The sequence below is a fragment of the Centrocercus urophasianus genome, unplaced genomic scaffold, assembly GCF_019232065.1.
Source record: "Centrocercus urophasianus isolate 14NV4802_14NV808 unplaced genomic scaffold, USGS_Curo_1.0 seq_19, whole genome shotgun sequence".
Classification (NCBI taxonomy): domain Eukaryota; kingdom Metazoa; phylum Chordata; class Aves; order Galliformes; family Phasianidae; genus Centrocercus; species Centrocercus urophasianus.
The window spans coordinates 13,029,075-13,053,204 of NW_024884744.1; the positions used below are offsets into that span (position 1 = coordinate 13,029,075).

The 24,130-nt window shown below is 35.8% G+C and overlaps 1 protein-coding gene across 12 annotated transcripts in view; it reads left to right on the forward strand.

The window, feature by feature from the left end:
- SLC9A9 (solute carrier family 9 member A9) overlaps positions 1 to 24,130 on the forward strand; it is a 199,222-nt gene that overhangs the window by 33,837 nt on the left and 141,255 nt on the right. For all 12 annotated transcript variants that reach the window (XM_042820766.1, XM_042820768.1, XM_042820765.1 and 9 more), the window contains exons 5-6: positions 2,606 to 2,721; positions 9,355 to 9,460. In XM_042820766.1, coding sequence (XP_042676700.1) covers positions 2,606 to 2,721; positions 9,355 to 9,460 — 222 coding nt within the window. The remainder of the gene's footprint in view (positions 1 to 2,605; positions 2,722 to 9,354; positions 9,461 to 24,130) is intronic.

Here is a 24,130-nt window from a genome sequence, read left to right on the forward strand (position 1 = left end):
GGTGAAGCAGCTTTTAGGCACTAGGAACCTGGAGTCTCTCTTCGGCTCCCTTTCTAGTGAAAATGAAGGTTAACCAGGTGAAGCAGGAGTTTGAACCTGAGGCTCACACACCTTATGTATCAGAGAGCTGAGGAAAAGGGGACTGCAAAGTGGAGTTATCCCTTTTTCATTCACCATTGACCTTTGTGCCTGGCAACTCTCTAACGACTTCTGTGTCAAGACAGTTCATTAACGAGATCAGGAATGCAAAAAGATCTCTGAACAAGCAGTACCTTCATTACACAGCACTGGAAAACCTTCTTCACCCCTCAAAGACTGGTAAGGAGTTAAGGAGCTTTACTGATGAAAATAAGGGTTCTAGGCAGCAGCTCTGAGGTTTCCTATTCTCAACATAAGAGTCTTGTGTCTAAGTCTCTTAGATCTGTTGCTTATTTTTTTTGTTCCATGGAACTATACATGCTTCTTTGCTATGGGAAAAAAGAGGAATGATATCTCAAGTGACTAATAGGGAGTTCTAAATGGTGCATATTTCACAGTAAAAATGCAAAATCCAGAAACTTATATGCATTTGCTTTATAATGTTTATTATCAGAAAAGTACTGCTCACAGAGAGAAAGATCTCATACTTGAAGGGCATCCAGTTTCCCAAAGAATCTACAAGATTGAAGTAAATTAAAAACATGATCTAAGAAGCATATGAATTATGTTGCAAGTATATTTTAAAGGCAAGATTTTCAAAGCTGTATTGGAAATATGCTACATAAGTTGCAGCTGGTCTTCTATTTTCTTTACGGAGCCCTGGAGATCTCAGTTCTGATACAAAGTCAGCATTATAGATTAGTAACAAAGATTATTTGACAGATAGAAACTGGAAAAACAGAAGTATTGTTTTATATTGTTTGTTAACTTGATCTGTGTCAGCAGCCTACTCTTCATAAACAGTGTGGTGTGGACTGGGAATGTAATCCAGTGGGAAAGAAACATTCTGGCGAAAATTCAAGAGTACTAACACCTTATTTATAACTTTATAACTGATACTTTAATAATGCTTTTATTTTAAATGTATACTAAACTGACTGTTGAAGATTATTAAGGCAATTTGATATGCTGAAGCTTGTCACTGGTGTATGCTTATCTCCTTGGATTTCCATTAAAAGCAGTTATGTCGTGCAGCATTTTATGATGTTTAATGTTGCTGTAGTTGGAAGCTCAAATATCCAGATGAGATCCCAGTTTTAAAAATGTAGTGGAAAAGTCACACTGGATTAATTCTTTCTCTAAAGAGATTTGTTGTCAGCTTTTGTCATAGATAAATTGCTTTATTGTTTGAATTTGTCTACACTAGACTGCATCACCTGAACAATATCAGCTAATAAAATGTTAAAGCAAAGCAGGCATTTTTGAATAAACCATTCTGAGTAAAAAATTAGCTGGAATGCACAGGGTTAGAGCTTGACCTTGGTTTGAGCACTCCAAGATACAGAGTAACTTCTGTGATGTAAGAGGGTATTTTCTTAGTTTTACCCTATAAAGTTGAGAAAAGGATCTGATTTCTAATGGAAATTAACTAAAGCATTTTTATTTAAAAAGTAAATCTGTAAAAAACTAATAATGTTACATACTCAGCTTTTGATAAGTATAGATAAGTGCAATGAGGTAAAATCAAATTCACTAATAGTAAGCAGATTGTGTTATGGCAAATTTATTAAATGATTTTCCAGCGGTTTCTCAAACAGTCCAAAAATACTTCTAACCACTGGGGAATTCTATGATGACCTGTTTCCCTATTTTTAGGTTTTTGTAGCTGAAAATTTGCTCTCTCAAACAGTGTTATTGCACTCCTTGTAGCAGTTGTAGTTTCCATGAAAATAAATAGGAGCCATTACTTTTGGAGTGAGTTACATATTAACTAGATCAGAAATATACATTTAAAAATATATATATATACTACAGTTTTTAACAATAAGTAAATTTATTTTTAAAGATATTTCAATGTTATTCTTAGAATGCACATCTCTGAAATTATTAACGAATGATATAAACCACTGATAACACTTTGTGTGAATCCATGGGAGATTTAGCAGTGCATTTTGAAGTGTGGCTTTGTTGCCTCACTGTGAAACACTGTGAGCTGTGAAACGTCTGCCTCATTTAAAAACTCGTCAGGAATGTGGAATACAACATTAAAAGCTAATGGCAATGAAGATGATTAACTTAAAAATGCTAGAACAAACCACACAGCTGATTATTACTGTCTTTGTGTAAAGGCTCTATAACATTAGGCAAATCTGTCTTGATAATGTCTTTTTAGGCTTACATTATCTTTCCTTCTGAAGAATAAACAACTTGAAGTATTGTCCTCTGCCAACAGCAGAGGGCAATTATTCATAAAAGTCTTTGCATTTGAACTGTCTATAAAGCTTGATATGGTGCTGGAATAGTTTAATAGGAAATAGAATTTTTATGACAGTAGTTTATGTTTGTTATTCAAATGGTACAATTATTTAAAGAAAGCTGAAGAGAACAAGAAACTGCTTAATGCTGTGAAACTAGCAGAAGTGTTATATACTGGGTCTTCACGACTGTCTTGTCTTTCCTATGACAGGTTGATAATGTATGGTTTCGTGAAGGCCATGGTGCACATTGGCCAGTTAAAAGGATGGGAATTCCACTTCACTGACTGTTTATTTTTTGGATCGCTGATGTCTGCCACAGATCCAGGTAACAGTTATTTTCAAAACACAGAAGAGTAAATAAGAAAATAATGTCTGTATATGCTATCAAAATGTTTGAACTGTAAGTTCTTCTTGATTTTGATTCCTCTAGTTGATAAATATCTGATATTCTGATCATCATAAGACAAAGTGCCTCCAAAGATCCCTAGTGCAAATTGTTTTGGTAACTGGTTTACCTATGTTAAGTTCGCAAACCTTATAAATGCAGTTGCTGAAGTGACTGAAATAACGTTTTTCTCAAGTTCTCAAGACACCTGTCTGTCTATTGCTGGGCCTGGTGCACTCCAGAGTACAGCTGGCCCTTTGGACTCCAGGGCACAGTGCTGGTTCAGGTTCAACTTGCTGTCAATCAAAACCCTCAGATCCTTTTCTGTGGGGTTGCTCTCCAACATCTCATCCTCCACTCTGTGCAAGCATCCAGGGATGCCCCATCTCAGATGCAGAATCTGGCACTTGGTCTTGCTAAATTTTATAAAGTTGGTGATTGCCCAGATTTGTCAAGATCTGTCTACAAGGCTTCTCAATCACCAAGTGAATCAACAGCTCCTCCTAATTTAGTATCATCTGCAGACTTAGTATGCATTCAAGTCCTGCATCCAGATCATTTATAAAATGTGTGATCTAACCCAGTTTAAAGGTACAGGGAGCTAGCTTTCAGATCTCACTGTATAAATATTTTTATAAGGAATCAGTTTAAAATTTGAATGCAGTATTGCATGGTAAATACAATTCTGAGAAGATAGGTGCCAACATGTTGACATGAGCTTCCAGATGTTCGATTTAAAGCCTAAAGTTACAGTAAGCATCCAAGTGTGAGAGAAATAGATTCAAAATTTGAACGTGAAATTTGGAGTTTTAAAATGAGAAAATCATTTAGATTCAAAGAGAACTCTAGAGATCTTATTATCCACCTTAATAATTAAAGCAGAGCTGACCTCAAAGTTATTCATAGACTTAGCAAGTTTTAGTTACACAGAATAAGTTTATAGTCAGTACTCTGGCACTAGAATAAAGTACTGCTTTTTGCATTTCTGGAAACACAGTGAAAAATAAGGTGAAAAGATAACGTTCTGATATCTTCTGTACAATTCAGAAAAGGACTTAGGCTTCTTGGTGGACAACAGATTAGCCATATGCCAACAATGTGCCCTTATGGCCAAGGCCAATGGTGTCTTGGAGTGAGTTAATGAGAATGTGGACTGCAGAGCAAAGGAGGTGATCTTCCTCCTTTGCTCTGCCCTGGTGAGTACCCTGTCCAACAGCTCCACATCTTTCTCATACTGGGGGCCCCAGACCTGGACACAGTACTCCAGATGGGGCCTTACAAGGGCAGAGTACAGAAGTACAATCACCTCCCTGTCCCTGCTGGCCACCCCTTTTCTGATTGAGCCCAAGATACCATTGCCCTTCCAAGGTGCAACAGCATGCTGCTGGTTCATGTTCAGTATTTCATCCACCAGGACCTCCAGGTCCTTCTCCTCAGGGCTGCTCTCAAAGAGTTCTTCTCCCACCCTGTATATGTATCTGGGATTACTCTGACCCAATTGCAAAACCTTCCACTTTGCTATGTTGGACTTCATTAGCTTCACTTGGGCCCACCATTCAAGGTTGTTGAGGTCCCTCTGCATGTCATCCCTTCCTTCTAATGTGTCAACTGCACCACTCAGCTTGGTAGGTCATCAGCAAATTTGCTGAGGCTGCATTCAAGTGCATCTGCAATACTGTGTCCAGTACAGGGCTCCTTAGTTCAAGACAGACAGGGAACTACTGAAGAGAGTCCAGCAGAGGGCTACAAAAATGATAGGAGACTGAAGCATCTGCCATATGAGGAAAGGCTGAGACCTGAGACTATTCAGCCTGAAGAAGTGTGGGAGGGAATCTTATCAATGCTTATAAATATGTAAAGAGTGAAAGTCAAGTGGATGGGGCAGACGTTTTTTCGGTCTTGTGCAGCAACAGGACAAGGGGCAATGAGTAAGAACTGGAGCACATTAAATTTTGTATGAACGTGAGGATAAAATTATTTACTGTGAGAGTGACAGACCACTGGAACAGGCTCCCCAGAGAGGTTGCGGAGTCTCCTTCTCTGGAGATATTCAAAATCCACCTGAAAATTTCCTGTGCAACCTACTCTAGGAAAGCTACTTTGGTAGATTCACTACATTTCTGTGATTCTGTGAATACTGTGTAAAAGAGATGAATTAAAGAGAATAGAAAGGTACACTGGATTTTTGCAAAATTTCCAGTTCAGTAGTTAAAGGAAATAGAACAAAAGGCATTTTATGACGCACATGGTGTGCTGTGTTAGTATTAACTATTCCTGACAAGCTTCTCTAAGAAATGTATGAAAAATCTTTCAAATTCATGGTTATTAGAAGAAGCGATAAGAAGCAACACTGTTCCACAAATTTGTTCCATTCATTAAAAGAAACCTCAATATTTAACAAAAGACTTTGACAGCTTGTAATTTATCATTCTGATGGCTTAAAAATATCGTGTAAAACAATTTATTTGTTGTTATAAGACTGCTGTAAAAGCTGCTTCTAATTGTTATTCTCAAATTAAATGAAACATCCAATATGCTGCCACTTATAAAACCACCCAACTATTTTAATAATATTCAGCCCATGATTGGAGCCCATCTTCACAGCAAGAGAGGAACACAGAAACTGAAAGCACAAATTAAACATAAGACAAATAATTGCTTCTGTAATAGAAGGTTGCTTAAAGCAACTGAGTACATTTCTTGATTGTACTATGAATAGAGTTTTGTAGTTGGCTTAGTTTTTTTCTCCATTTTCCATTCCAACTCTATTTAGATCCCCAAATGAAAATGTTGATTTATAACGAGATATGTGTAAGACAAACACAGTGACGTTGACTATAGTAGTATTAAATCACCACTGAATAATCTAGAATAGTCATGAGAGAAAAAAAAAACTCTTTCACTGCAAGGAAGAAGTAGTAACAAGAACTACTTTTCCCAGCTAATAAACTCTGTAACTAGTAACTATTAACCATATCAGCTATTAATGCTACTTTTCATTATTCTTCCACTTATACAGAGTGCCCGTATATGTGTCCAAGAGTTGTCTGAATGTTCAGTCTTTTTCTGTTATCTATTCACAATATTCTAAGCTGTTACTTGTTTAAGTAATCTTACCAGTGAATTTCTGACCCATGTCTTATAGAATTTTGAATGAATATTTTTGCTTACTTTAATGGTAGACATTGCAGAAAATATTTCACTGTGTTGTAGAATTTGATAGTGAATTTTGATCTCAAACCATACAAAGAGCTCACTGAAACTCCAGGATCAATTAAAACATGGTCTCCTGGGGACTGATAGGTATTAGTCCTTATAAAATAATCAGTCTAATGATTTTATGTATGATATGTAGCTTCTGAGCAGTTTCTGGTAAAATGTTGTTGTTGGTGTCATGAAAGTACGTAAAACAATGAATTACAGTACTAGAATGAAATAAGAAATTCCTGTCAGATATGCTACCTGATTTTTAATTTAATTTTTTCAATGGCAGGATTATAAACTAATTTCAAAAACGTTTTTAATTTCCCCATGGTTGTGAATAGCAATTAAAGTTGTTAAAAGAGATCCGTTGACTTGGGGGAAGTTTTTTTTTTATTGAATTCCTTATTTGTAATAGTAAAAATGGTGGTAGATGCTTACATGTTAAATGAAGAATATTACTACCAGGACAGTAAGCAAATATGCCAGTTAGAAGTTCTGAAATTGTAAGGAAGAAGGAAATAAAGATAAAGCATCCTATATGTGAGTATTTAAAGATCTTCAGTATAGATATTTTTGCAGAAGACTGACAATCAACAAAGAAATTGACTTCTGCCTTCACCACCAAAAAAATAACTGGAAAGCACAGCTTTGGCAGTTTGTTGTTGTTAACACATTCTGCGCAGTGACCTTCCAATCCAAAGACATTTCATGTATCATTAGCACTTTTTTTGATATTTCAGGCTGAGAAGAGAGATTTGCCTTCACAGGGTTTGCTGAAGCACAGCTATTTCTAAGCTACAAAAACTCCCTTACCTTTGGTCATATTGATAATCATGAAGCACTTTTCTATTTGAAGTTACTATGGTTACAGCTGAACCTAGCGTGTGAGTTACAATTCTGTTGTCATTGATAAAATAGGGTGTTTATTGGAAAGAACAGTTCTTGCTTCACGCATAATCAGAGGATTTTGCATTAAAAAAAACAGTTTATAAATACTGCAAGATAATATATTTCTGCACTGGTTATAAAAGCTTACTTATAAATGTGTTTTTAATTAACATATTTTAATACTTTCTTGTTCACCCCTGAACTAATCCATGAGTGGTGTGATGGATTAGCAGGGAAAGGAGTCTATAATTAAAATTGGAATTGTTATTTTTAAAGGAAACTTGATGGGAGACATAAGTGAGATTCCTCTCATTTTCTTTACAGTTGTTAGGCCATAAGTTATGAAAGATATTAATTTTCCTACTCAGAATATGAAGGCAGTTTAATACCAGTACTTTATATAATGGTCGCATTTATTTTCTGACTTTCCCTGTTCTTTTCAATTACAAAACAGAGATGCATTAATCTTAGAGATCGTTGAAATTTGCTGATATTTCAGAAAGCCAAGGAGGCCACATTTAATGCAGTGTAGTATTTAAAGACTGCTTTACTTATGTATGAGAGTTCTCACAGATTAGAAATGCTACTGTTGTATATAAAGGCAAATACTCAAGTTTTAAATTCATTGTCTCGAGAATTTTCAAGTCATCCATCAGACGAAGCATGTGAGTGTTTTAGACAACGACCACTCACAGATAATTCATAGATAGGATCTTATTGTACCTAGAGAGCAATTTAAATTAACTTTTTTTCATTATTGAGTATTAACGTGCCCACTCTGAAGTATGTTTGTAGATTCTCATTGACAAATCAGTCAAATGTGATGTTGAGTAAATGACTAGATGATGTTTGGCAAAACAAGGTGAAAATGTTCTACTGAATTCTTAAATGGTGTGGGTGTGTTAAAGATTCTGCAGTTCGTTGTTCTTTTGCATATAATATTTATTGTTTTCATTAATGAATTGGGTGATGCAGCAGAGGATGCTTCTTTAAGGTACAATACTATGCTGAGAGGAGACAAAACACTTTGAAATGTAAGAATTATAACTCAAAATTAGAACTCAAAATGATTCTTGCAATAGTTTGAAATCAACATCAAAATTCTATATTTAGGAATAATCAATGGAAGATAAGAAATCAGCATTTACTAGTAAAAAGAATTTTAAGTTTATAATCTAAAATCAGTAATTGAGACCAATATATGGCAAAAAAGGGGAAAACGGGTTTATAAAAATATTCTTCTTTTGCTATCATTCTAAATGATCTGTAATTAGATTTTTGGAGTTGGGAGTGAATGAGAACGTGCTTCTTTGAAACAAGAAAATGTGTTGGTTTTGTGGGAGGTAAGAGGAAAGAGAGAAATGTGTACAAATCTAATTTACTTGGCCTGCTATACTTAAATACCAACAATAAACTAGAATTCAAGCACTATTTTTTTTTTCCTTCTATCATTTCTGAAGGAACTATTAATGTAAGCAATTAACTAATGAGCAAAAGCTGGAAGAGGCAAAGTGTTTTAGAGAATAGGTCTGTTGCTACACTAATGACATCAGAGAATGGGAGACTTAATTAGATCCACATTTAGCACATTAAAACAGCATTGCCTAAACAAGCAAAAATCTGAATATACATGTTCACAGAATATCCTGGGTTTTGTATTGTTGGTGGGTTTTTTTGTTGTTGTTTATTTGTTTGTTTTTCTCCATTTAGAGATTCTGCAGTGCCAGTGCTAGGTAAGTCTATGAAGGGATTGTGATCACCTGTCTACAGGTTAAAAGACTGTGAAATAAAGTAACTTAAGTGTCCTTTAAAATTTATAGGACATAGATACCAAATATGAAAAAAGTTTCTAAATAATCTTACAAATGTGTGTTTAAATGATTAACATTTCTAAATGAAAGAAGCCTAAATTGATTGAAGGGACTTTAAAATGGCTTGTAAGTATCAATCATCCTAATCTGGATGAGGAAGCTTCCAGACTATGAGTGTGCTGCACTTCAAGTAAAAGTGGTTGTATTTTTAGTAGGACAGGATACAAGGTTATTTTTTCCTTTGAGTTTCTCAATAAATACACATTACAGGTGGATAAACGTTACCATAAGCATCTTAAAGTATGCAAATCACTACTCTCATCATCCAAAAAACCAATGGCAAAATCTTAAGTATTTTCAGCATCCTTGTTACTCTCTGTCAACAGCACCTAGGCCCTTTTGCACAGTAAAGTATGCTGTGACGTTCTGAATTATGCATCATTCGTTGTGTAAGAAAGTATTTTCCTAATTAGCTGGAGAGGCAGAATACATAGAATTACTAGATTTAAGGATATTATATATACCTTTGCTGATCTCTTTTAAGTTATCAACCCTTCAGGTAATAAATCAGACAAGACTTTCCCAAACCCATATACTAACACTTGCTTTATTTCTTGAAATACAAAAAGGAATAAAAAAATAAGAAACTCGCTGTTTTGTCTCCATACAGTGACAGTCCTTGCTATTTTCAATGAGCTGCACGTGGATACAGATTTGTACACACTTCTATTTGGAGAGAGCGTCCTAAATGATGCTGTAGCTATTGTGCTGACATAGTAAGTACAGCTGCTTCAATTCTTTGCTTGCTGAGTTAATTACAAGCTTTAATTGATTATATAGTTCTCCACAAAACTGATACAGCTTATGCAAGTACAGATATATAGCATTTGAAATTTTCATTATAGAAATTTCATTCTGGAGTGGTTCTTCATTTATTAAAGACCAGAATTCCAATATCTTTCAAGGCAATTGTGTATCCATAATGTAATTATTTCATTTTCCTCATTTTAGAAAGCAGTATATTCTGAAAAACACGTGTGTTTAATTTACCACATGTAACAGTCAGAAAGATCAACACAATTGAATAGCAGTATAGGAGATGTAGTGGCAAAAGGGCTAGCATGATGGACAGGTGTTACAAAGGGAAAGTGCTCACCTAGCCCTGACGATCTAGGCTCACGAGGAAAATTCCACAAGGAAGGGATCTCCAGAAAGACATCCTTCCCCACTCTCAGATAGCCTTTAAATGAGGTCTAAAAGAGGTACAGCCAGGCTCCACCCCCTTCTGGTCACACAGATGAATTGTCTTCACCTGTGATCCCAGGACTGGCTGGGTCCTTTGCCAGGTGTTCAATCAGTGATTCAGGCTGGGACTCAACATTTACCACACAGCATGATTTGTTTTTCCACCTTATAAGATATCTTGAATAAAGTTGAATAGACACCTTGGACATAGGGTAGCCTATGGAATCTATTATTTTCCAGGATTCAAATCACAAAGTGGCACACTCTAACTCAGTTTATCTCCTTCCACCTATTAAATCTGACAGAGTTTCAGATGGTAATATTATCTTAAATTTGTTTATAGCCTTTTCATTGTCATGAATCCTCAAGCATCACAAATGATGAGCAAAAGTCATTTGTTCTCCTAAAAACACAGATGCTAAATACATGATTAACAGGATCTCAAGTTAACTCTGCTCTACATGTATTACATGCTTCCTAGAGCTTTGCTAGAAAGACAAATGATTCTTGCAGATGATGTTAAAGTAATATAATTCTGTTAAAAATCGAATTCAGTTTTCTGGGATGCTTGCAGATGCTGCACAGCAAAGGCCCAAGTTGTTGCCATCTTTTCTTCCTAAAATACAGCTTCTTGAACTAGGATTCATCCTATCCTTGAGAAGAACAGACTTACCAAGATTAGTCTTGAAAAAATAATCTTACATTTTGTCTGAAAGACACAGAGAATCTTATACTAGTTGAATTTTTTAAAAAATTTAAAAATAGCATTTCTATTTATCATTTTTCATCTTCAATTATCAGCCTACTTACATTTACCTACACTAAACTTCTTGCATTGATTTCAGAGCAAGAATAATATTTTCAAACACTGCCAAATGTCTGAGCATGTCTGCCACATTCAGTGTGTGTGGATGGAATGTGTCATGTAGCAAAGCATCAAGTAAATCAGACAACAAAATGCACAAAAGGAAAGCTAAGACTGGAAACCTCTGTAGGGAGAACAGATAGAAAAGTATCCATTAATGCTGCTGTCAAAATTGGAAGGAAGCATGTACATGACCAAAACTCTTGAGACTTACTTCTGTTTTCAATTTTGTTTTGTTTAATAGAGACCTAGCCATATATAGCTCATTTAGACTCTTCATCTCTTAGTGCAAGGTGCACAGATGATGGAAAAGTTACCTACAAGCAGCTCAATCCCAAAATCTCTTAAGCGTGTCTAGTTTTCAGTCACTGTGATGTCAAAGCACATGGATCTGTTCAGCAGTGAAACTCAGCTGCAAAGCAAAACTAGAAAGAAAATACTATCAGTGGTACATGATTCATGGGTTTCTAACCTCTGCTCTTTCATGTACTCAGACTTTGGTTAGGACTTTCTGCCTATAAACCGATAGAATAATCAACAAGGATATCTGCTACAAATGCTGGTTATCTTCTGATGTCTTTGCTGTACATGGAATATTAGAAACATTTTTTCTTTTTTACTAAAGAATCTCCTGTCATTGGGAAACTATTGTAGTGTCTGTATATCCAGTGTGAGTAATACTTACTTTGACTTCTCTAATAGATTTAGTAATTTGCAGACACTGAAGAGAATATGTCATATCAGTTTCACATTTCTTTAATTTCTGGCTTAAATAATCAGTTTCTGCACAAATACTATGTTTCTGCAACCTAAAATGAACTTCCTTTCTGTAGCTTTTTAATTAAAGCTACATATTAATAATGTCAGTTTCAGTGTGTTAATGCCCTTGTAAACCAAACTGAGTTTAAATGAAGAATATTATTTTTTCTGTTGCTATCAAAGAACAGCTAGCTTTTTTCTCTATAACACATAACACTTTTTGGGATGGTGCAAACAGTGTATTCTTAATTACAGTAATAGGGGACTATTAAAAAAGGTATGAGAGCAGTATTTACAGATATGGAAAAGCAATAACAAGTTCCATTGTATACTGTGGTAAACAGAAGACAGAATAAGAGTACACAGTGTGTTTCATCAACTAACAGAATAACCAAGTTAATGTCTGAAGGAATGTCTTGTTACAAGAAAGGGGGTAAAGAAAGGAATCTGCTTAAGATTGGTGGTGAAGGTATTATGGCAACCTTTTACGAAAGCTGTAGGACACAACATTCAATGTGATTATTTTTTTTTTCATAGATTTTAAACCCAGGAATGTTTATCATTGCTGAGGAATGTTAATAGCACTGTACAGACAAATGCAATTAGCTGTTTGTGTGCTCGGGCACTTACTAGCTGAGGAACAAATTTAAAGATCATAACTTCAATTGGAATTGTGTGATGAAGACTGTTGAATCTGGTTGAAAATTAGTAATTTAGTAATATTTGGGGGCAAATCTTGAAGACTAAACTTTTATTTCATTTTCACTCCTTTTCATTGTTCTCTCTTTTTACATCACTTGTTGAATTAAACAGTCACGTGTATTTTGAGTGCACATGCTGTAGCTTTTGACTTCATAAAGTTTTTGTTCCTTTACATGAGAATTTGCTGAATAAAGTGTGTAAGCTGTTGTTGAAACAGCGACATTTCTACCACATCTCACAATATTTAGTGCTGTCAGCTACGTTGACCCAATATATTTAGCAAAGCTAGTTAATCTTTCTCATGCTGAGCAGTCTCAGAGTGCAGGATGTGGAAAACACTAATGAATATTGTTATGTTCCCTACTAATAAATTTTCTAGGAGAACATTGCACAATAAATGTTTCCATTGTAATCAATGTCAGAAATGTTTGTACCATCATTACACAAAAGACATGCCTCCATTTCTTCACTGGTTCCTGTACTATTTATTGCTCAGTCGACCTGATGGATTTCTTTGTTTCTTTCCTTTCCTGGAGGAAGTTATAGTACTGAAGTCACAAGGCATTTTAGCTAGTATGAATAACAAAACAAAGGATCAGCACACAACACTGTATTTCTTTGGAAGTGTTCAACGGCAGCTGTGATGGGGACTTGGGAAACCTGGGCTACTGAAAGGTGTCTCTGTGTGTGGCAGGGGAATTGATGGCAGGGGAACAGATAATCTTTAAGGCTCCTTCCAACACAAATTATCCTATGGTTTATGATTCTGTGATTCTATGACAGTGTGACACGTAACAAGAAACTAATTTATTACAGTTCATGTCCCCCTCTTATATGCAATTAAAAACAGTTTGATACATGGATGAAGTGGAAATCTTGAAGATAAAAAGTGTGGAAAGAAGCCAGAAACGTGTTCTCTTTTATCTTTTCATCTTCTGAAATAATCTCCTTTGTCAGAATGCTAATTTTCCTAGAAAGGTTAGAAGTGTGGATATTTTGAAGAAGAGAAGAAAGTAATACTGCAAACATAGTTTTCTTGTGAAGTTTGACTTGCCATTTTTAAGTACCTTAAATGATATGCTAGTAGGAGGATGTTTCTATGTGTTGTTTCAAAGATTTACCAAGCAATTTGCCATGATGAAGATATTTCATTTCCCAGAGTTCTTGAATACGACTGTTCTCTCTATTAACAGATACATTTAAAGTGCTTTTTTCATGACATAACACAGCATATGACACCATACCTGTACTTGATAAATTAACCATCCTTAGAATCCAGACCCATTTTTAACAGTTGTGAAGACTTGAAATGTGTGACAAATAATTTGGAGAACGTCCATTTAATCTTTCCTTCCTCATAACAGAGGTTATCCACCAGAGTAGGATATAGTACAAAGAAGACACTCCAATTAGTCAATGTTTTTGTGACAGTAGGGCTGATATTGAGGGGAAAAGTGGAGGACTAATTCATATAGGTGATGATCAGCTTTATGATGCTCAGTAAGGAAGATCTTTGTAAAAGAAATTTCACAGCTCCTCTTAAATATTTCCAGGGCAGACATTTACCAACATTTTTCATAGCACAGCTCCTCTCTGCTCAAAAAATTCTTTCATTCTAGTGTAGTATTATCATATTCAAATTAATGTCACACTGTTTTTTGTCCACAGTTCCCATAGAAACTTGTATAGGGCTTTCTAAAATAATAAAGCAGTGGTAACTGAGACAAATTTGTTGAAAAACAGTATCTATTTCCAAGGAAAATAACTTGTAAGCCAGAGCTCATCTCAGTTTATGCTAGCCCCTTCTAAGGCTGACATTTCTCAGACAGCAATTCCTGTAATTGCCTTAGGAACTAAATAGAATTCCTTCTGTCACACTGGTGATTCTTACTGATAGGTACAGTCACGATATAACTAATTTTAGATTCACATCTCTTCAAAATAGAAGAATAGAAAATGGACCTCAAATAGAACCTTTAAATCTTTCTGATTTTAGTTATTTTCTTGTTTACCAGTATTTTTACTTCTTCTGTGGTTTTTTGAAAGCATTTTTGAAGCATTATTCTGGATAGTCTTTGCCACACTTTGATCCTCAAAAACATTGAATAACAAATTTAGCAGAGGAAAGATAGCTGAATATTCTCATCTCATAATTTTCTATTATTGAAGTTGGAAAGTGGACATTAGAAGTGACATTGTGGCTTTCCATATTTACTATCTCAAAACTTTTTGTATCATATGCTGCCATAAAAGGCTTTCCTATTCTTTGTTTCAAATTCCTCATATCTGCAGCAAAATGGTAGTTCAGTAAGTTTAAGAATATGGTGACATCTGTCAGCCTGTGTCCCGTATCTCCTGCTGGGATTTATTAGGAACTGTTACCAAGTAGCAAAAAATATGATTGCTTCAGTATTGAGTCAAAGGAAGTGAAAGAGCATGTTTCTACGCTGTCCTTGTTTTTTAGCCATTTTAACCATACAGCTTCTTAGTATCTATTACCATATAATTTCAGCTACTGATGTGGAAAAAACACCCACCTCATTTTAGTTCTGTTTGTTTCTAACATGTATATAAGTGCAGAGATATTACTCACACAATCTAAGTAAAACAGCATGTAATTAACAGCATAAGCCCTCCACCCCCTATTCATGAGTGAGCACCACACACAATTAATAGCTTTACTATACCCAGACAAAATTGTTCAACCTAGTTCATTCTTTTCAGAAGTGTATATATCTCATTCGTTGCCAAGCATTGTACAGAGACACATTTCTGGCCTTGGAAGTAAAGACAGAAATAGAAGCATCTGTGCTATCAGACAGAGGAGAAACAGATAAAAGGATTAATACATGCAGCATTTTCCTCCTTTAAGAAAATAAGTAGCATATATATTTCTGAGGGTAGGAAGAGGTGGTGAAGTGGGGATGAAAGAGAAAGTTTGAAACTGAGCTTGTGAAGGCAACTCGTAGACTTTGTGAAGATATGTCTAGGAAAAAAAAAAGAAGCAAGGATGAGAAAAGACAAGACATGATAAGAAATCTAGATGTGGTATGCTATGTAAATGCAGATCATAATGTTAACACAAAAAGCTGTAGATTGTAAACTCTTAACAGGGAAGAAAGTCTTGCTCACTCAAAGGGATACAGAGGAAAACCTCATTTTACATACAAATGTTTTTCTTTGGTGCAATTTTGCAGAAATTTATTTTGTTTTGATAGGAAAGCCTGCTTTTGAAATTCTTAAGTAGTACGTGAAAAGGTGCTTATGAAGTGGAAGAAAACTGTGAAAAGCACAGGAACTAGGTCTGCCAGTTCTAACAAATGGTGCATTCTAATCATGTGATGAACTGAAATCAGGAAAGGAGTGAGATTCTACACAGGGATTTGTCTCCAGACAATTCGGAACTGTTGTTACAGAAATAAATTTGGCAGAACTAGAGCTTTTGTGAGCTCAGCTTGGTAGGGGCAGGCTTAGACAGGTGAATAGAGAGAAACCTGACCTAGAACTCACGGATCAAAGACAAACCGGCCCTGCCTCACAACAGTCACAGAGTGTTCCACTGTACTGATTTGCATGACCCTCAATCCTTGACAAATATCTGGGGATTATGGAAAATCTGCGGAACTACATTTCTGGAAAAATGACCAAGCACATAAACCAGATAAATTACATTTGTAATTATTCCCATAAAGATTCCTAGGAAGGAATAACTGTTATTCTGCAGAAGGGAATAAAATAGAATTTGCTGAAAACTTGTAAGAGAGCAAAATGCTGGAAGGAAGCTCAGCCAAACATTCTGCTTACTGGTTCCCCTTGGACAAGACAAATTTGGCTACTTTCATACTGCTATTAGAAAGCTTACACACCAAGCAGCAACTGAGCCAGACAAATAACAGAGTAACGATAAATTAAAACAGTAAGCAGTTAATTGTTCAACAAGTTTACTGTTGATTTTAAAAGGTGAATGAGGAATCTTTTCAATCTATTATTTCTATAATAATGAAATTATGGTTGCCCATCTGCTCTTTTTACCTTTGAGGAAGGGCTTAGTTCCCTGCTTATTTTGTTGATGATAATTAGAGTTTCACGTCACTGACCATCTGGAACAGGAGATGCAAGCACTGGGAAGCTGACCAAGCTTGCTATTAGCAGAAACTTTAAAAGACCTGATTTCCTGGAATAGAGGATATCCTGCATAACATAGTGGTGTCTTTGCTTAATAAAACTTCCTTTCTTTTTTGTTCATGAACCTTACCGTACAGAGCAGTTCTGTGCTTAAACTGGGGGAGCTACTATGGAATTTCGGAAAATTCAGTATGGAAATGTACATTTGGGACAGAATTTTGTTAGGAGATAGTCCTCATCACTGTATTTCTTTCACTTTCAAATCCCTGTTTCCGATACTAGTACTGTATTAAAATTCTACTTAGCTTCTCGTTATTATGTGATGAAGGTCTCTCTAGTTATAGGTTATCTAATTGGCTTTGTTTTGTTTATGCAGTTTATTTGAATAGGCAGCCTTCAGTTGCTGTCTGGTAAACTAGAATAGATTTCATTAAGTACTGTTATGGAGATTTCCCTTAGGGATGTATGAAATTGTAACTTAGCTCAAATCAGCTGGGAATGTCTGTACTTGTCATAACCAATCAAATCAGACTAGCTGCAGGTATTTCTGTCCATTTATACACTAACAAATTGATAACATTAAAAAATATGAAATGTAAGCTCAGAATTAAGAATGCTGCTTGCATTGCTTGCAAATAACATCTAAAAGGCAATTAGTTAGATACATTTTCCACACAAATGACTGACTTGACATCAAAGCTTCTTCATTTCAAAGATTCCTATTGGGAACTCAGAGCTGAAGTACACCCTGGTACGAGTCAGCTTTTTTTCTGAGCTTTTCCAGATGTTTTTTCTTATCCAAATAACCTTTCTCTAGTGAATAAGACAGATTTTCTGAGAGGAAGATAATTACACACAGAGTCTAGTTCAACTTACAGAGACAACTCCCTTAGAGTTTAAAACGAATGTATTGATGCTATTTCTCTTGAACTGTTCCAAAATAAAGCTCATCTAGCTGAGATGTTGTCTGCAAGAATCCACCTGGTTCTTGTGATAGATCAACATGTTATCAAGTCTTCTTAGAAGGGCAGACGGAAGAGGAATATGTGTTGGAAATGTGAGGGGAAGTTTTCCTTTTTATTTACCTGGTACCAACCAATACCTATTCATTGTTGAAAACCTTTCCAGAAACACAGCATTGAATTGTATGGCTATTTCAAAAGACATAGAAGTTCTGTTGCACAAGTATGAAACCATAAAAATTCTTTTGTTGTCTGTAGATGAGGTTGTGCTCATGTGAAAAATATATAGGAACAACCTGCTTGCACTGTGTTAGAAATGTACTGCTTATTTCCCGATCCCACTTCCATGAACTCTCCACAAGCTATGTGCTACTTTCATTTGAATTCTATCATTGTAACCTGCTCTAAATTTTATTTTTCATTCGAGTAGGAGCAGCATCAGGTAAACTATTTCCAGCTGCAGGCCTTTATCTTTTAAGACTCAAATCCATAAGCTGCTAAGTCCGTTAGAGTGAAATGACATCACTCCACATGAAATTCTTTTGGATCTGTACACATGTACATGCATGTTTTTGTTTGCGTGGGGAATCATCCATGAAGCACATCAAAATAACAAAAATGTTATCAAGTACTTAATAGTTACCTAATGCCCAAAATATTTTTTCATATTTTACAGAAGACAAGTTGAGATACACCTTCTGTAAAAATTTTAATCAAATGTAAGTTTTTGTGTTTGTTTTTCATACACAGAAAACCTTCCTTACTCCATACTCAAGGCATTATTTCAATGTGCATAGCTTGACATTTGAATTAGAAACTTGACTGTTTTCAAAATATACTTTTGTCACTTGAGCAAAGAGAATAATTGATGCACCAGTGTGCACCTGCCTTCCCTGAGTGAAAAGCACAGCAGGAGGAGGACTATATACCTCTAGCAAGTACATTTTACAGCTACTTAAACAGTGAGACTCAGCAAACTTCTGTTCTTAGAACTTATTCCAATGGTGATGGAGTTCCAGTCTTTCATTTCCACCTGATTTTTTTTTGGTCCCAGCCTTCCACCTTCTCTTTCTTTCATCTTTTCAACAGACAACGGCCACTGTCTATTTATCCATTCCCCTGAATTGCATGATCTACTCCACCACTACTGCTGCAGTCATCAGTCATTTTTTCTGTCATATGTTCCTTTGTGAAAAACAGAGAAGAGAGGAGGACAAGAAAGCAATGCTGCAATTCAGTTCTGAAGGCTGATGTAGCAGCAGGTGGCAGAATTTGGGAAGCAACAATTGCAGGAAAAAAATTACACAAGTTTTAGATGGCACAAGTCTAATGTAAATGAGGTCTTAGAAGGTTTTTAGCTGATGACATTTGTCAGATCTGTGCTGAAATTTGTCAGTTAACATTTCAGAAATTTCAAAAATTTACTAGATTTAGGCATATATTCTTAAGGATGGAAGAGGAGTAACAGATGTGTAAATTCCTCTCTCCTTTCCTGAGGAGAGAAAAGTCTAGCTCAGGCAAGGATTTTGTCAAACACAGACAAAAAAAGATATAATTGCTCCATACTGCTTTTGCAAAATGACTAGATTTCTTCTGCAGTGATTTAAAAATAATAGCCTTTCTGAAAAGTGTGAATGCAACAAGGAAACATATTCTAAACACTATCAGTTTGACAAAGTCACAAACTAGGAAAAACCAGTGCCCAGTTAAAATAAGAGCATTGCTTGGCATGCTGCAGGCATGAACTAGGCTGAAAGATGTCAGACAATCAGGGAGGCAGTGGTGAAGATGTCCCTGAGATACTCCAGCATGACAAAGCTCAGTGGTTTCTACACTGTTTAGGGAAATGGGACTTAGGAAGTGCTGCAAAGACCATTGTATTAAGGAAAAAAATCTAGTCTTATCGGTTTCCTCTTAATGTGTTTGGTACTTTGATGTTCTCCAACTAATTGCTAATTATAATGATCTACATATTTTGAATGTGATACCCATATGCATATGTTATTTGTAGTTCTAATGAAATTTCAATACATTTCTGAGGAGGCCTAGTAACATGAACAGAGGATCCAGATGACCTCAGGCCTGGAGCACCTCTCCTATGAAGAAAGGCTGGGGGAGTTGGACTTGGTTAGCTTAGAGAAGAAAGACCTCATTGCAGCCTTCCAGTACTTAAAGGGAGCTTACAAGCTGGAGGAAGACTGGCTTTTTACATGGTCTGATAGTGGTAGTACAAGGGAGAAAGGCTTTAAACTAAAAAAGTGGAGATTTAGGTTAGACATTGGGAAGAAATTTTTCACTCAGAGTGATGAGGCACTGGCAATACTGCCCAGATTGCTGTGGACAACATGTCTCTTACAGCATTCACGCAAAGTTGAACGGGGCCCTGGCAGCCTAAGCTGGTGTGGGGGCAGCCAGCCTGTGGCAAGGGGGTTGAAATTGGGTGATCTTTAAGGCCTCCTCCAATCTAAGCTGTTCTATGATTCTATTATGATTCTATGACATTAGAATTTGGATTTGAAGAATAAATTTTAAATATGAGAACTTTGAACAAAACAGCATTCCAACAATTTATTAAATGGATATGCCCTGTTTTTAATTAATTTTCCATTACAAAATTTCACAGAAGTGAAGACATTTTTAAACACAGTGTTTTCATTTTGTTTTCCCATTTATTGCTTTCTTATACTCAATTAAATTAAAAAAAAAAATTGTTTTCCCTTTTCTGCATTGTTCTGCTAATGTAGAGCAAACTGAGCCAGAAATGATAGCAAGAGAGATGAGAATAAGAGCATGCATGGCAAACAACTGTTCTCTGTTTTAAACTGGAAAAGGATTATGAATAGATGGAAGTATTCCTGAAGAAAATACTTCCATCTCCTGAACCACTTTTATGCTATATATTTTATTACAGTATTTTATTCCTATATAATGATGGTAAATATATGTTAGGATCATTTTAAGATCCTTGTTTGCAGCTCTTTGTTCTATTTCTAGTTAGCACGACTGAGCCCATTGGTAGAAGAATGTTTCCATTGTGTATTTTTACAGTGAGGTGAATGCATAAGATGGTGAGGAAAGACTCCCTTATTGTAGTAATTCTGAGGGTGATGAAGCTAGTGACAGTATTTTCATTTTAATTAATAGCTATATTTAAGTCTCACAGAACTACCAGTCAAGGAAAAAAATGGTGGCAAATAGTCTGTTGTAATAAATATTTAGTTGTAAATCCATGGAATCTTTACAAGTCAAGGAGCAAAAATTGTTTAGTTGTGTATCATTTCCGTGAGATTTATCCACATTGGGTCAAAGTCACACATAATAGGCAGGGATGTTAATTTTAAACCAAGGAAGATCTTCCTTAGCTCTTCAAATCTTGTGGGTTAAGGAACAGTTCAAATGTGTGTCCAAAAACTTCAGCATAAGCACTTATGCATATTGCACGGTTTTGGAGAGCCAGCTACAATTCAGAATGGGTTCAGGCCAAAGGGCTCTTCTGCAACTCCAGGCAAGGACAAAGGAAAAAAAAACTGATTCAAAGCCACTGTTCAACTGTACTTCATCCAGCCTAACTTCTATACTCTGTCAGACTATACAGTTTGTCTCTAAATTCTTGTGTTTTGAGTAACTAATTCCCACTCCGGGATTTTCAGTCAGTATGTGCTAGAAATAGAAGTCTTTTTTTTTTTTTTTTTTTTTTTCCATTATGAGTAAGTTCAGAGTTACTCCTCTATCACTTCCTCAGAGTTCTCTCATTGTTTATTTTCCCTAGAGTGACTTGAATGGACTATACCTAAGCAATACTGAGCAGTTTTCCCAAATCTATCATTACTTATGTTGGAACTGGTTGGATTAGACCTTCCTTGTCTCATGATTTTGAGTTAATATACTGAGTCCAACATTAAATGTGATTTTAAAAAACTTCAGGATACAGAGTGATAAGACAGTAAATAAGTAAGATTGTAATTTAAAAATTTCTACCGTGGCTTGGATTTTTTCTTTCTTTTTTTAAGTTGCAAATACCAAAAAGCTTATGTATTTTCAGAAAGGTAAGCGAGGAAAGTTTCAGGTCTACCTTGCTCCTACAGAAATATTACCATCATTCTCTGGTAATTCAAGGCTTACCAGCTATTGCAGCAAGTGAAGTGCATTTCCCTCTGTTTCATTCTGTTCATTTGCTATATTTGGTTCACAAGCAGAGCCCTACAATGGAAAATATTCCTAAATCCCCGTCCTCATATATCCAGACAACAAAACATGTAACATGTTTTGTTTCTGACATTATTAGTGCCAACATCAAAGCATGCAGTTCACATCTGGATTTAGTTTAGACTTTCTCATGATAACAGATGCATTTCTTGTCTTCACTTGGACACATTTTTTAAAATGAAAATTGCCATGGCAACAACTGCAACCGTTTATTATAAAGCAAAAGAAGTGGAACTAATATCTGTGAGAAAAGTTCTGTTATCAAGATAGTATTTCATTCAGATATCAGCAGAGTCATTTTTCCCTAGTCTTTCAATTTTTTTAAAGAAAAATATAGAAAATATTTTCAATAATGAAATGTAGGTGGGATTGAACAGCTCAGACGATTATAAAGATTTTCTTCTTTAGATTACTGGCTCATCTCAAATCCAGATTAGCAAGAGCCCAAAATTATCATCTGTTTGGTGAGGCCTTGAAAAAAATGGATAGGGTACCAAGGTTTGAAAATCTCTATTCCCATAACAGCTATGATCTCAGCCGCAGCATAGAGACAGCAAATAGTACATATGAAGGGTATGTATTCACTGAGAGAAAAAGGATTTTATCTATCCTTGAAACACACTAATATCTAATGTAAAGGAATATTTCATAGGTAGTTTGAAATGCTAGCACAAAATAGTTCAAAATATGCTTCAAGACTTTCATTCATATCAGTTGCAACCTGCTGTTAATGGACTACAAGCTCCGCTACTGAAAACCAGCTGAAAAGTATTGCTCCAAATCTCGAGATACATGTTGTGCCAAGTCAGGATTGAGGTATGGTAACCTAGTGTGGCCCAGGTGCCTTAGGAATCACAAAACCTATTTTCTTTGTATGTTTCCTAAATAAGGAAAAAGTTGTTTTTTGGTTTTTTTTACAATAAAGTTACGGAGTCACTGGTACGAGTTGCCCAGAGGGGAGGTGGAAGCTCCATCCCTGGAGACATTCAAAGTCAGGCACTGAGCAACCTAATTGAGCTGTTGGTGCCCCTGTTCATTGCAGAGGAGTTGGCCTAGATGGCCTTGAAAGGTCCCTTCCAACTCAAACCATTTTGTGATTCTACTGCTACAAGCAACAGACTATCCAGACACTCCAGCAGCTATGCGCATTCTCAAACAGCTGACTTAGCTCCATCTAGGATAGCGTTTTCATCAAGAACTGTAGCTTATAAACCTCTTTACAGACAAGAAATACCCATATTTCACTGCTTACTTTAAAAAAAAATCTAGACTTTTTTTTAACAAGGACGATCACTTAATCTAGATTTATTCAAGTACTCTGTGTCAAAGACAGTTTATTTCAGGGAGGTAACAAAAAGGAAAAATGGGGGAAACAAAATTACTTCTACCATTACTGAGATAAATTTACCAAAGAAGATCTACCTCTAAAGAATGGATTTTTTTTCTTGTTGTATTCATACAGAGGAGAGAAGCAGTAAAAGAACAGGCTATTTGTTTTTCCCATGCTGAGAAGCACTGAGCACTTAGAACCTCATGCTTTCTTTGTGTTAACTGAGCTGCACATCTCCTGTGAACTTGGAGTGCTGTCTGGGAGGAAAAGTTGGACTCATCACCCCAAAACACACCAACATCAGGATCTGCATAAGCAGATAAGCTTTGGCTTATAAGCATAAGCCAAAGAAGAGAAAAACTCTGAGTAGTGAATACGAACATACTGCTTATGCTCTTTCATTGATCAGCTAGCAATCTGAAAGTGTCCCTCGATCCTTCATTCACATTCCAAACTGCTACAATATTATAACGCGTGTTTCTGACGGATAAGGACTTGCTGTTACTACAAATGGAAGGCTGCTGTAGATCCCTCAATACTTTACATTGCAGATGGATGTAGTGAGTTCTGCAACAATGTTATGACAGTGAGTCAAACCCTAAATGAAGCTAACACTGTCTGCGTAAAATAAACAGCATTTTCTGTTATTTCAGCTTTAAGCATCTCCTGAGCAAAATCGTGGGCCGTGTGATTCTAAGAAAAAAACTACAATTCAGTAACACTTTAGTGCAAACTGCTTCCCCATAATCTCTACTGGTAGCCCATAAGGGCAAAGGATTTATCATGGCTAGCCAGCCTCTTTGAAAATTTTCAGAAAGTGCTGGGTCATATTCTACTTTTTTATGTCACTAGTGCAAATCTGGAACTATTGCACTGAATCAGTGGAGTTACTTCAGATGCTCATCTGAGGTGGTTTCGTGTCTAGAATGTTCAAGCAGAACGACAATTTTAGTCATTTAATGATAATGTGCTGAAGCATTCTAATGTATCACTTCATACAGGCAACCATCAGACTGTATCATTTTACTAATCATTTTGCAGAATTTAACTGGAATATTATATGTATTTGCAAGAGTGCAGTCACTGTAAAAGACAAGGATAGTTCTGTCTTCATTGTCTGACCCTGGAGTTATCCCAATAATTTTAGTACAAAATGGAAGGATAATTAAGACCATCCATCCAGCAGTCACTTCCCTTGCTTCTTATAGACACATTGGTCAGCATCTTGTTAGCTCTGATGTTTTATTATTTG